Consider the following 14,805-nt stretch of genomic DNA (forward strand, 5'->3'; position numbering starts at 1 on the left):
ATACAAATAAGGAGGAGGTGACATACCTCCTGTGTACAGTACAGTATCTGAAATCATAAAATAAGTTCCATAAGGTACAACCAGCAGGTGATCCACAACGCGCTCCATACATGGCTAATCGGCACTCTCACTTGAACAACTCAACTGCAGCTTTAACAATTAATTTAATAATGTGGTCCAAAAATACCCAGATCAAATAAAATATATTTACTCAAAATAATTTCCTTTACTCAAACTTTTTCTTTCTAAATTAAAGCTTTCATCTACCCCGTCACACCCCTTCCCCTCCCCTTCCCCATAACCCCACCCCTGAAAGTTTCAAAATGTACATTGGTGCTATAAATATAAATGCTACTTAGGAAGCAGCCAATTAAGCTTCTTCAAGTTTTTGCTTTTGTCTAGCAATCCATTAGGCTTCTGAACCAAGAGCAGACCCGGCGGTTCCTCTGCCGCACACCAGAGTTAGTGCCCGCTACGGGGTCCAGACGGTGGGCACTTGCCCGCGGCAGGGGCTCCCCCGGGGACACGGCAGTCACAGCACACACACCCCAGCTTCCAGATAACCTCAGTGCACTTTAGGAAATCAAAAATTACCTGGAAGCAATTTAGTACATAGATTGGCTTTTTAAAAACTCATTTTTCAACAGCAGCATTAAACTTAGTGACATGACACTGACATGATTAATACCATCTTAACACACTTGGAATTTCAGTCTTTCACATTATAATCAAGCAGAGTGGTAAACTGTTATAAAAGTGACTTGGCTAGAGAGAAGGGAACAAAGACCTGACTTTTTAGAACCCCACAGCTCTGTTCAGACTGCAAGACCACACACATCTGAAACAACGCGACACTGTAACAGTTGGTACAGGACAAGGGAGTGTGTGAGCGGGACTGGTGTGGGTGACAGGTACGATCAGCTGCAGACATCACCACAAACACAAGCACACGGGGACCAGCACACCACTCGTGCCAGCAGGGTGGCTCTGCTATGAAGCAACGGGCCAGGAAGGGCTGATGGAAGTCAGGAGCATTTCTGGTGATGTTTTCCATTTTTGTTTTTTTAAAGAACGCCTCTGTGTGTCTATTTCATATGTCCTACTTTTTCAACTTCATTTGGTTTAGCCTGTTCCTCTTGCTTTCATTCTAATTTGGACAAGTGCCATGTGTCAGGGTGCGCGTGGGATGCTGTTCACGGTGTGCACACACACACGGCGTGGGGGCTCTTGTCTCCCACTCGCCCTTGGTTTACAGCAGAGCTTTTATGAGTGGGAACAGAGACGCGGCTGGTCACCCGTGCGTAGCCAGCAAGCGTGGGGGGAACTGGCGAGAAACGTGGAGTTTCGGGGGGAAAGTAAGAAAAGCTTGGGGAAGAAGTTGTTTTTTTTTCCCCCAAAACCATGTGACTGTCACCAGTGTTATAAAAAAAATCAAATACACAGTTTTAAAGATTCAGTAAACATTGCACACAGCAAGTATTCAGTGTAATAAACAGCACGCGGCACCGTCTCCCCTCGGAGGCCGCATCGGGAACCAGGAGACGATGGGCTCGGGGTACCGCGTTCATTCTTGTTTGGGACATTGGTACAAGAGAAAGGAAAAATCCCGACTGCATAGAAATCTAGCAAATGTATAGACAAAGAAACAAACCAAATACCTTTCCTTTCCTCCCCTCCACACCCACGCCTCCCCATACTCGAGGGTACAAAGTAGGAAGCTTTACTTGGTTCAGTCTGCAGAATCCAACGGATCACTAGGAGGGGGGAGGGGAGGTGCGTATCTCAGTCTGTAAGTGCCTAAAACAGGAGAGACAGAACTGCTAAGTCACCGCTTACACGACCCACATCACACCACACAGATCTCAAACGGCACACTCTCAAAGGCACCTGCCTCAGTGCTAGCACCGCTCTGAACAGCAAAGTTCCTTCTGAAGACTTGAAGTTTGTGCTTCAAGTTCAACCTAGAGCTGTCCACCAGCTTCTCCTTTTAAAATGCCTAATTTATGTATTCCCAACTCCAGACTGTTCCCTAAGAAAGATCTGACTCAGTTACGCAGGTCAGATGCAAGTGGAAAGTGACAGCTGAGGTCAACACTAAATTCTTCAGCACTTCACTCATACTTCATGAGCACTGTCTTTTTTCCTGGTGGTAATATTAAAACTGACTTCAGTTCTCCTAGCTTGCAAACCCCAGCCGACTACTTTACTCAGGTAAAATGCAACAACCTGGGATTTCTCTCGGACCATGTGTGGGGTGGGGAACAGCAGAAGGGAGACAAGGCCAGCCAGGGAAGCACAGCCACTAGGCCCTGACCCCTCAGATGGCTGACAGACTGCTGGGTGGCTTCCTTAGCTGTTCACTATTTCAAACTCTGCTTACTCTGTGAAACAGGAGTGTAACTTTAAAATAAAGTGTTGCAAGCAAAAGATCTAATGTTAGAGTGCAAGCTCCCACAGACGCCTTGCAAAGTGCCTTTTGTTTGTCTTTTGGTTAGAACTGGAGTCCTCTGAACTCCCTTGTGCTAGGTCTACACTAGGGTTCTCTCCTTGCATTTATGATGTCAGTGAACACACAATCTCCATAAACACACACATCCACACTCAGCTCCTTCAGCACCCAGGGGCTCACATGGTCACTAAGGGAAGGAAGGAGGCCCAGGGGAGCTCAGAAACAAGTCCTGTGGGAGTTAGCGGGATTACCTTGCTGATTGGCCTCCATGGACGACTGCTTACAGTCCTGGGCATAGTGTCCGCTCACACCACAGTTGTAACAGGACACAGTGGCATTCTTCTTGGGCCCCGAACCGCTGGCGCTGGCAACTCCATTGGGTGCTGCATAGACGGGGTAGAACCTCCCAAATCCTGCCATCTGCTGCAAACCGTAGCTGGCCTGGCTCCCCATGACTGGGTCATGCACCAGTCCGTTTGCATATGGAGTCTGAGGCAGAAAAAAGGGAAGTTGGTTTCCATTGCTCTGATGTGCTTGGCTGAGGTAGCTGCCATTGCAAATGGATGGCAGGGTGAAGAAGGATGGGACTCGGTACATTGGCCCGGGCACTGGGTTGGGGTAATAGTAACTGTTGAGCTGCAGGTTTCCATTGGTCCCACAGCTGCACCTGCGCCCGCAAGAGCCACATGGACCCGAACCCATCTGCTGCGGCGCTGGTGGCACCACTGTCCCGTTAGCACTCGAGCTCCCCCCGGCGCTGATGTATGGCGTGCTGTCACTCTGCGCGGTGCTGTGGGTCAGGGCGGGGCTGGGGCTTGGGGCCGGACCTGGCGTGTGGGTGGGAACGGCAGCAGGAACAGTTGCCTGGGCCTGGCTGAGGCCTGCACTCACGGGCTGTGCCGACGTGGCGGCTGGGCTGAGCACGCTGGAACTTGGGGTGGGGAGCACGCTGGCAGCGAGGGGCGAGCCCGGCAAGGTGTAGGGAGCTGGTGGTTGGGCAGCTGAGAGGCCAGCTGCTGGAAGAACTACCTTCACATTGGTAGGCTGAGGGGCTGTCCCTGTGCTTCCCTCAATTTGAGGCACCATTTGATTCAGTCCTCCCACTGGGGGTGCAGACTTGGCGATGGGGTCCGTGGCAGTCACAGGAGATCCTGGGAAGCCCCCGGGGCTATGGACATGAATAAAGGCAGTGGTTGGTGATCCGATGCTCAGGCTTGCTGTTGGCTGTTGGGGGATATTCACCGTGCAATTCTCAGCAGACCCCTGTGGCGGTGGCGACTTTAGCCCCTGAAATGGTGGGTGCAATGTGGGAGCGCTCCCATGGGGAAGGAAGGTGGAGGGGGTGGGTAAAGGGGGAACCAGCAGGTCACGGTGCTTCTCTGCTTCTCCAGTGGGGGCTGTGGGTCCCAGGATTCCCACAGGCGCTGCACTGGCCGACTCCCTGACTGCAGAAATAGCTACAGGCCTGGGCACAAGCATGCTCAGGGTTTTGCCGTCAGTAGATTTGGAGGCAGGGATGACAACTTCAGCCTTTGGGGCACCATTGTGCATGACACAGTGTAAAGTTGGCATAAAAGGAATGGGGGGGTACTTGGGTGAGCTTAAGGGATCTTCTAAGAGGTTTCCATTCTCATTTCCTAGGCCAGCAATCTGAACAGTTGGCTTGACGGTGACAGTCTGGTTGACAGAGCCATAACCTGTGAACCTGGCTGTTGATGGATTCCCAGAATCCTCAGAGTTGCTGTCTGTGTCTAGAGAAACAAATGAAAACAGGTATTGTTAACACCTAGTCAACAGCCAACTCCCACCTTTCCCACTAGAATTTCAAATTGAGCTAAAATTTACTAGTGTGTAGAATGTGTTCTTTTCAGGTCCCCTGACTCTACAAATGAGTTTTTAATTTGGGGTCATCATGACATGCATGTTTTCTTGACAAGGCCAGGTCAGCAGTGAAGACCCCTCCATCTGCAGCAGAGTGTACAGTCTGCACCTTGGCTGTGGCTCCTGGCTCCAGCAGCCTGCATACGCAGACCCTGCGAGGTAGCGGGGAGCTGGGCTGAGCCTGGCCTTGCCCCAGCTTCTGCAGACATCCAGGAAGTGGGGCAGTGCATGGGAGGTCGCTCTCTCTCTCTCAAAAAAAAAAAAATCTGTATCTATATATCTACAGATATAAAGATACAAGCAACAAAAACCTAGAGAGACTGAACAAAGCAAAGTATAAAACATACCTATTTGATATCTTTTTTTTTTAAGATTTATTTTCATTACAAAGTCAGATATACAGAGAGGAGGAGAGATAGAGAGGAAGATTTTCCGTCCAATGATTCACTCCCCAAGTGACCACAATGGCTGGTGCTGCGCTGATCCGAAGCCGGGAACCTGGAACCTCTTCCGGGTCTCCCACGCGGGTGCAGGGTCCCAATGCATTGGGCCAACCTCGACTGCTTTCCCAGGCCACAAGCAGGGAGCTGGATGGGAAGCAGAGCTGCCGAGATTAGAACCGGCGCCCATATGGGATCCTGGGGCGTTCAAGGCGAGGACTTTGGCCGCTAGGCCACGCCGCCGGGCCCCCTATTTAATATCTTGTTACTAAGTATTAGGTACTCTAATACTTAATTTTAGACAATCCATTTGAGATTTAAACTCTACACTGCCAAATCCAAGGTTTTCAATTCTTAAAAGAAACTCAGTCAAGACAACATTTAATTAAAACTTCTAAAGGTAGTGAATGAAACTGTTTTTTAAGAACGTAATATTATCTTACCATTTAGTATTTTAACAGAAAGAAAAATTTAAAATTTAAAGCCATAACGTACAAACTGGCCCAATGGCAGACACAGAACTGTAAGGCACTATTTTTCCTCCTGCAGCACTCCTGTCTCTCTTCAACAGCGCTAACTGCAGCCAGGGTTTCCTGGATTTTCAGACTGATGTGCAGGGTAATGTACAAACCCACACACTGCACTGTGAGGTGAGGTGGACATAGTCAACACAGCTAAAAACAGTAACTCTTCTAAAATCGTTCTGCTTAGACATAAGCAGACTCACATTAAGTGTCTTAGAATTACATATATGAGCTATACTGAATCTGCTACAACTTACTAAAAATCTAAAGAAATATTAAAGTTTATTAAGGTTAAAAACTGGATTTTTCAGTTTAACATGTAAATCAGTTTTGATACAACAATAAAAACAAACTAGTCTTCCTGGGAAAGGATAAACAAAATCTACTTAACATCACCACCTGCTGATGGTGTGATTCATGCCAGCTACTGTGTAGTAGAGGGCCGACGGGCAAGTGGGGAATGGCTCCAACATGCACTTCCCCTAACAGATGAATAACCAGAGGTTTTCTAGAAGACCTTTGCAGAACAAAATCCACAACTTAAAGGCCAGTGCTTCCACATGAATCATGCCCAAAAGAAGCTGCAACACCTCCTTGTCGTGAGTTAAAATCACAGGAACCAGACTTCAGACCTAGTTAACCTGTAGCAAATGATGGACAGATTTCTGAGCATCTTGAGGGCTTGTCCTTTTTTGTACTGATCTCAGCAAAGTCTCAAACAAAACACCATCACGACCAACAACAAGCCACAGTTTTTTCAGAGCATCCTTTTCACAGGCTCAAAATCAAAAGCTCTCTGCCATCACGCGTATTTTCTATGGTTTCTGGGAGTCCTCAGTGTTTTTTTTCATTTACGGAAGCTCATTTTCTCACATCTTCCCTACCTAAGCCCATCAACACATGTCCACCTGGTATCAGGTAAGGGGAGCTGCAGAGTTAGTCAAGTTTTTGTTAAGCAGGCCCAAACTGCCCTATACGTTAAAGAGCTACACAAGTATTTCTACAGCCTACAGAATCAGTGTAGGCAATGGAAGATGCTGAAGGCTACACTGCTCTGCCTTGAGCATAGAAAGTCTCACTGATGCTTCCTAATAGCTCAGGGCAACATCGTTTCCATATTCTCTCATTGGGACCCTGCAGCTGAGAAGGGCAGAGTGGCCACCAGTCAGCAGGCCTGCTGGTAGAATCATGTGCACAGGCTAGGTCTGGTGTCTGGTGTGATGACAACATAGCTGCAAAGCAGAGGTGGAGCAGCACTGTGCCCCAGCTCCCTAAGACATCAGGTGGTGGCCCCTGAGCTCCAGGACAGAGGCAACAGGACAACTGATACTGCCTGCCAGGAGGGACAACACCTTATGCCCAAGATGCTGACCCTCACGTGTTGTCAACATGTGCAAAGCAAAATGCCCTCATTCAGCAGTACTGAGTTCAGAGATCTCACTTCCAGACCCAAACGGCAGAGGGAAGGACCGCCAATGACCTACTTTTCCCATAAAAGCAGTAAAAATTCTGGCAAAATTACCTAAAGGCTTGCAGCAAATTGCGAAATATTTGGTCATGCAAACAGAGCCTCAGAGAACTTTGCCTTAGTCCCAGCCTCCCCACTTCTCCAGCTCCAACAGTCCCTCACCCACAGCAGCTCTGAGAATCAAGGGCAGCAGGTCTGCAGGGTTCCTAAGGTCCCCAGGGCTGATGTGGTGCCAGGGATCCAGCAGCCTGAGTGCTCTGTTCCTTCACAGGCTCTTAAGCAGAGGACACGTGTCAAAACTAGTTAGTGGCATTAGAACACTGGGAAATAAGATGTCCACAGGGGGCTCTCAAACATTCCTGGCAATCTAGAAGGCTACACCCTCACTGTGGCCTTCTCCATGGGTGGAGCTTCTGCACATGGAGAAACTGAAGAGTAACACACACAGAACACAGTAGCAGGGAATGGAACTCCTAGCAACTCCTACCTCTCCACTAGTTACATCAGTGCACATGAACTAAACAGACAAGATGATAGAAACTGAAAAAACAGATTAAAGAAACCCCTATGGTCTAAAGATACAAATATGGTTTAAAGTAAAAGAAAAAAAAAGTACACCCAAGAAGGACCTGGAAGACAGCTGGAATGGCTTTATCTTTCTATTGCCATATATATTCATTTGCAGAAACATGAAACTCCTTGTCTCAGTTTGAAACAACCACCTCTCCCTCTGCCCAACCCCCTCTCCTTACACCCCCTGCTAAAAGCAAACCTCTGTCTTTCTCTTCTTCACTTTCAAAACTCTCTCTTCCATCACGTCGAGGACTAGAGGGAGAACTGTAACTCTCTGAAGATGTTTCTCCACATGTGTCATGTCCAGATCCGATGTCCAAATTTACATCTAAAAAGAACAAATCTTAAAAACTCATGCTAAGTAGTAAAATTCACAAATGTAACCATTAGAAACTTAGTTACAGTAATAAATGATTTTTCGTCAGTTTTCTTAAAAATCAACCTATGAATTTTTTCCTTTATCTATGTGAAAGTTATAATTTTAACGGAAAATAATTTATAAATATGTATTTAAAGGTACAGAAGAACAGGTCAGTCTTAATGCCTTAAAAAAAAAAGAATCAGGAGTTAGGATTCTTTGTAGGGTCTGCTTACTAATATCACTGGTTCAATAATACCACTTTGAGCCACTTTCTAAAGTCAAAATATTTTAATTCTTGAGACTCTTGGAACAGAAAGGACTGATAAAATGTCTGTCCAATTAAAATTATAGGGCCGAGTACTTAAATAAAATTTAGCCGTCTGTCTTCTAGATTAAGTACCCTCTGAGTTCTGACCACAGCCAAGCCAAATAGTGAGGTGAGAGTAGAGTTCAATACCTGCTACGATCATTCAGCTATAGCTGCTCTGAGAACCTAAGGAGAAATTACTGGAATCTGCAAGAGTGGACATCCTTACCCCAGCCCAGACTTAGCAATTTTGGGCCTGTTCTTTCTGTAACCCCAGCAGCTAGCATAGTTTTTACCTTACAGCAAGCATCCAATACATACTTGGTGCTTCTATTTCCATGTAACGAATTTTAGAGGGTTCTTAAGTTAGTAAAAAGGACTGCTCTGGTAGAACCAACAAAGGTGCTATTGATTGCCTGAGAAAAAATATGCTCAAGACAAAACATAATTTGTATAATGAGCAGTTTAGTTGACTAATCTTTATCTCATGAAGAGGATACATTTCAGTGCTAAGATTGCTAAGATATCCTAGTCCAAATAAACACTGGATCAATGCTGAAGAAAAACAGTGCCATGAAGAATTCAGACATTGCTGATTCCTTTGAGGCAACTAACTCGATGCCAAATGGCCCAGGGAAAACTGCTCACAATCTAATGTGGTTATGAGCAAAGCGGCAGCAGACAGAGTTCATGGACCACTTCTACAGAAATGTATGTGCATGACTTTGCTGATGTAATTTTCTCTGAATAAGAGCTGTAACTGTCATCCCAGCAGGACTAATGGACCCACTTCACCACCACTGGCTGGCTCTCTGTGGACAACCTCATGTGCCATGGCAGCCAAACAAGCTGGCACTGACCAGAACAAAGAAAAGGAGCCAAAACACTGTAGCACACATGGAAATCACACCCACTAACATCCCAAGAACACACGACAAAATCCAAGGATTAAGAGAAACAAAGATATTTTCAAATAGAAATGATGGACTAAAAGGGAACTGTATGGGAGTAGTGTGTACTCAAAGTTAAGATAGTAACATTCTAGAGGAATCTTTGAAACATCACAGAGCAAGCATCAGAATGTTTTTTCCCCCTTTTGTTTAACCGAAAGGCAAAATTACAGAGAAAGAGGAAGAGACTTTCCATCTGCTGGCTCACTCCCCAAATGGCTGCAACGGCCTCATCCTGGTCAAAATCAGGAGCCAGAAGCTTCTCCCACACCTGCCATATGGGTGCCATACTGAGGCCCAAGTGCTTGGGCCGTGCTCCACCGTTTTCCCAGTTGCATTAGCATAGAGCTGGATTGGAAGTGGAGCAGCTGAATCTTGAACCAGTGTCCATCAGGGATGCTGCATTGCAGGTGGTGACTTAACCCATTATGCCACAATGCTGGCCCATTGTTGTTGCTCCCCTTAAAGGCAGCTTTTTGGACCCAATAGCAGGTATAGCACTGCCAGCAATGCTGACACCCCATATGGGCACCAGTTCAGGTCCTGGCTGCTGTACTTTTGATCCAGCACCTTGCTAATGTGCCTGAGAAAGCAGAGTGCTTGGGTCCCACCACCCATATGGGAGAGTTCTGGGCTCCTGGCTTTGGACTGAGCTAGACCAACCCCAGGCATTGTCATCTGGGGAATGAACCAGTAATTGTAAGATCTCCTTTTCAGTCACTCCCTGTCACTCAGCCTTTTAAATAAATAAATAAATCTTAAAATCAAACCAGTTCTTTCCAAAACTTTAAGACAATTTTTACACTATGCCATTAGATATACTAATTATCAAATTAACATACTGAATCACATTTTAAGGAAGTAAATACAGAACTCTACTAAGTGTAATTTTCTTTGAAAATTCAGAAGAAACAAAGATTCAGAATTAACAAAGAACCTTGTAACTCAAAACTTACGTGATCTGCCAGATTTAAGGTGTGGAAGGTAAGGAAGACAAAATTATAACAAAGGATATTCCATAAATTGCCCTTATTATAAATAGATTTACATGCTTTTATCATGTCCCAAACAATGAAAGGCCTTACACATAATCAAGGTGACAAAAAAAAAAGGAAATGTTGAAACATTAAGTCCCTATTCTAAGAGTACACATTCTAGTTATTTGTAATTATGAATGAGGTTACAGAGTTAAGAATTTGCAGATAAATCACAGGTGACAGAATCACATTTAATATCTGGGTTATCTAAGAAAGCTGGAGATTTTTGTTTTGCAATTCTTTCTGGTGTCACAACTGGCACCAGCAGAGCGGGGTGGGAGGTGAGGACCAGAGCAGTGACAGTTCGTGACGGTTGCCCGAGACCAGCCGCACATCTGTCTGCAGAAGACACACCGAGCTGGGCTGTGCTGAGAACAGACCGCCTTCCTAGGAGAGACACCACGGAAAAGCGAGGCAAGGGACTTTGCTCCCTTCTGTAGTTGTTGTTGTTGTTGTCGTTTCTTTTTTTTGGGGGAGGGGGGCAAACGAATACACTAGTACTTCAAAGAGAAATGCTAAAATAAGTTTAAACAATATATATTTTAAGCTAGAATGTGGATTTTAAGTATCCTAACAGCCTAATAAACAGAAGGATCCAACACTTTCAGCTTCAATCTACATTTTACAAGCTGCTGTTCTAATTTAAGAAAAACTCAAAATGTATTATCTGACTACCAGTGCCTTCTTAGTTAATATTTCAAAGGGAAACTAACAGAGTATTTTTTAAAGCTAGAATTAGTATACAGATGATCATTTGACAACAAGATGGAGCTGTACAATGTATGCTCTATTCCATTATTATCCATAAGCATAAATAAATACAAGGCAGTGACTACAGATAAAGAATAAGATATAACCTAACCAACACTGCTGAGGGTTTTTTTTTTTTTTTTGGTATAATACTTGAAAATTAGGAAATAAAGGGAAAAAAGAATTATAGTTTGGAATGTTATTACAAAGTTTATGCTATTGGTCTTAGAATAGAAAAACAGAACCACACTGAACACCTAACTGCTTGAAATTAGCGAAATGCTTTCCATATGCACATTTAATTCTTACCGTCTGGTGGCAGACATTATTCCTGTTATACAAATGAGAAAATGAAGGCACCGAGAGGTGAGAAGCCTCACAGTAAAACAAAAGGGGGTAGCCCAAGCTCCAAGCCCATAAGCAGGCATCTGACCAAAGTCCTTGGGCTTCTGTTCTGGAAACCAGGGGCTGGAAGCAGCAGTTAGATGCCTCTGGCATGCAGGGATTCCCAAATGACAGGAAAAGAGAGTATGATCTTGTGGAGGGCGGCACACACCTACAGGGGTTCTGGTAGAACAATCCAATTCAGTGTGCACCTCAGACAAGCAAGTAGCAGTACAGAAAAGGACTCGGGACGACTGGGCAGAGGCTGCCCCAACCTTCAGGAACAGGGCAGATCTCGGTGTTTCTCAGCCTTCTCTCCGTCTCTCAGGCACCACCACCATGGGAAATCCCGGTGGTGATGCCACAATGCTCTCCTGGAACTGGATCCTTACACAAACAAGAGGGGCTTTCCCCACTGTTCTCCCTTCACTCCCCCCGCCCCTTCGTCAGCCTCTCTTTAGCTGATTCACCAAGTTCACTAAGTTGGACATGATTTTAAAACTTAAAATGCAACTATTTTTCTTCCATCACAATGCACACATTTTTTCTATATACACATCTAGCTAGAAAATATTCTCCACGTATGAAAGGTATTCCAGTTATTTATACTGTAGTCACAATGGAATGTACTAGTATTGGAACAAAACTTAAATGAAAAAAGCCCCTGTTTGTATGATATCAGTAAATGGCAGGTGCGCAGGGGGACCAACTACTCTCCTAGAGGCTTGTGAGCTCTGTCTCTTATAACAGCATTCTTTACTACCGATGCTAAAGGTAAGCAAACAAAAAAGTCCAAAACCAATAGCAGAAGGGGCCTTTTTCAGTGACAAGAATCTTGCAGCTAAAAATGACTGTTTCATCCAACCACCACTGTGTTCCTCTGCACTACTAAATGAGGCAAAGCACTCAGGCTTGGAACATCACTGAAGCTCCCCCTCCACAACCCAGGAGAGGCAGTTACTCAATCATGAAAAAGCACCACCCTGAAAAGTGACTTAACCCAAGAGCACAGGTGCAGGTGGGATCCCCCAGAACCCGAGACATGGCCAGCCACGGAGCAGGGACTGGCCTGAGACTCAAGCTGGGAGCTCAAGGCAGGGCAGGCAAGTCCACCTCCATGGCTGGGGACATTTCCTGAGCTGACTCTAGTAACAACTGCTTAACTTGCAAGTTGCTTGATGCTTTTAATGTGACGTAAAAGTCACAGCATTTGGATCTAACACAAAAAAACATGCTGAGTCTCCTTAGGCAATGAGAACGTGAAAGACAAATGTTCTTACCTTCCACAGGACCACCATGGGCATGCTGAGGAGCAGACACTCTCAGACCATTTATCCTGCTATTCAATCTGTTATCCGCTTTTTTCATTTTCTCCCTAAATGAAATGTACATATTATCAACATTTTCTACCACACACCTTAAGTACAGTATTACTAAATACAAGTAAGATTTATCCTTCAGGGCCTCCAAACTAAATACACTATTTGACAACAGTTTTATCTTTATCATCTACCTATGTTAATATTTTCAACTAAAAAGGATTAAGTCCAAAACTTAAAGAGAGGACACCAACAGGAATGACACTTTGGGCCCATGAGCATGCCGCCAATCCCGCTGCATGCTGTCCCCCAACCGCACTCGGGCTGAAACTTACTTTTCTATTTGTGACTTTCCTTTCTTCTTACTTATTGAAGCCATGTTCCGCTTTTCAGCAGAATGCTAGTAAAAACAATGAAAAGACAGAGATGAAAGGCACATTACACTGATGCAGGCATCGTTTCATTCTGCTATCAAACATTAACATGGCATTTGCCGCTCCATGTCCTTTTTTAAAAAAGTTTTTTTTTTTTAAATTGGAAAGTCAAATATACAGAGAGAAGGAGAGACAGAAAGATTTTCCATCCATTGATTCACTCCCCGAGTGGCCGCAACGGCCAGAGCTGAGCCGATTCAAAGTCAGGAGCCTCTTGCAGATTATTAAAAAAAATAATAAGTATTCTTCTCCTAAATATTTGTCACAGAGTATGTAAACTTCAGTGGCTCAGTAGGTGACTTAATTTAAAAATAGATTGGAAATGAAAATGTGTTGGAATATGCAGATGGGGCTGGAATGTGTTTGAAGATGCTGGTAGGGACAGTTGGATTCCTTGTCACAACATCTGGTTAGAGTCCGTCTGCTTACAACCCATCTTCCTGCTCAGGCGGACCCTGGGATGAAGAGGGTGATAGCTCAAACAGTTGCACCCCATCCATCCTCGTCATGGACCTGGATTGGGGTCCTGGCTCCCTCCTGGCTTTGACTCAGTTTAGCCCCAACCATTTAAGGCCTCTGGGGAACAGACCAAAGAGGAGAGCTCTGACCCTACTCTTACTGACTGCAAAATAAAAATGAAATTGAATAACTGATATTTACTTTAGATTTACTAGTATTCTCTTAGAAGTTCAGTCAGATAAAACTGACAACACAATTTTGCCAGCTGTTTGGAAAGAGGGTATAGGTAGTGGAGTGGGGAAACTATAATCAGATGGCTCAGAAAATGGGTCCCTGAGTAGGATAGAAACAAATGACAATTTCTTAAAATAGGTGTCAGTGCATTAGCCTGTGAAAACACTATTCAGGAAAAGTTAATATTCAGACCTAAGTGCTGGCTGAAAACAAACCAGGCTAGGAATCACATTTCCAGAGAGAGGATTCACGCCACACACGTGGCATGCATACTTCCCCATGTGTGGGTCAACACTACATTCTGAGAGCACTCCGGCCTCATCATACCCATTTCTTGAGAAAACCACAGGTCACAGGGCCAGCAAACTACTCATGAAGCAGTCAGTCTGAAAATGTCCGCCACCAACAGCAAGACATTGAGTGAATCATGAGAATTCATTCAAGACCAAAATGTTTTAGCAGAATAATATAGTCTTAGCTGGAATAAAACAACTTAGGTATCATATTTAAAGTATACTAATCATAACATGAGAAACAAACGTCATCTAAATATACATTTTCGGATTTCACAAGCGCTTAGATTGCATATGCCACCTCAGTATAAGGTGTAACATGCAAACACTTCATTTCTTCTTGCCATGGGGACTGACTGCATGTTTACAAATCCATAGAGTAGCAACACTTTAACTACACAGCATCAAACACAACGAAAGCCTCACATACTTGGTCAGCCAAGGTCACACAGTGCTCTGGGTGCTGCATGGTGGTGCAGTTTTGCTTCCGCCAGTCCACCACTCCATTCTGTTCAGAATATTGCATGGTAAGCCCATCCAACGGAGAACAATTTGTACCAATGTTGCTGTCGAGGGAAGTTTATCAAAGTGTGAAAATGTCCTCAGTAATCTAACCTTTTTTATTTCAATGAAGATATTATAGTAACCCTTTCTTCCATGTATTAGTTCTGTACACAATACCTAGTGAGAGGTCTAAGGGGAAAGTATACAATGAGAAAAAGCAGTCCCCATTTGTGTAATCATGAATGTTGGTCACTGAAAAAAGCAGTAATACGTGCACAGTTTGGTACTGAGTTTGCAAGCCATGGTGGCCCCCTTGTAGCACTGAGGGCTGGAAAGGGAGAGGCTCACACAGTCATACGTCCACCGCAAAGTTAGAGGACACATAACAGACAACAGAAACAGGTCCCAAGAGAGTTCAAGCAAAGAAGTTCTTGCCTG

General features: G+C 44.8%; 1 protein-coding gene across 1 annotated transcript in view; it reads right to left on the reverse strand.

Annotated features, from left to right (window-relative positions):
• Positions 1-1,393: 1,393 nt before the first annotated feature.
• ZCCHC2 (zinc finger CCHC-type containing 2) overlaps positions 1,394-14,805 on the reverse strand; it is a 48,291-nt gene continuing 34,879 nt past the window's right edge. Inside the window, exons 9-14 of the mRNA XM_058677178.1 lie at positions 14,294-14,429; positions 12,779-12,843; positions 12,405-12,499; positions 7,535-7,663; positions 2,701-4,200; positions 1,394-1,797 (exon numbers count right to left, since the gene is read on the reverse strand). Of these exons, the coding sequence (XP_058533161.1) occupies positions 1,730-1,797; positions 2,701-4,200; positions 7,535-7,663; positions 12,405-12,499; positions 12,779-12,843; positions 14,294-14,429 (1,993 nt within the window). The 3' untranslated portion in view covers positions 1,394-1,729. The remainder of the gene's footprint in view (positions 1,798-2,700; positions 4,201-7,534; positions 7,664-12,404; positions 12,500-12,778; positions 12,844-14,293; positions 14,430-14,805) is intronic.

Source organism: Ochotona princeps, chromosome 18 (genome assembly GCF_030435755.1).
Source record: "Ochotona princeps isolate mOchPri1 chromosome 18, mOchPri1.hap1, whole genome shotgun sequence".
In the NCBI taxonomy this organism is placed as follows: Eukaryota; Metazoa; Chordata; class Mammalia; order Lagomorpha; family Ochotonidae; genus Ochotona; species Ochotona princeps.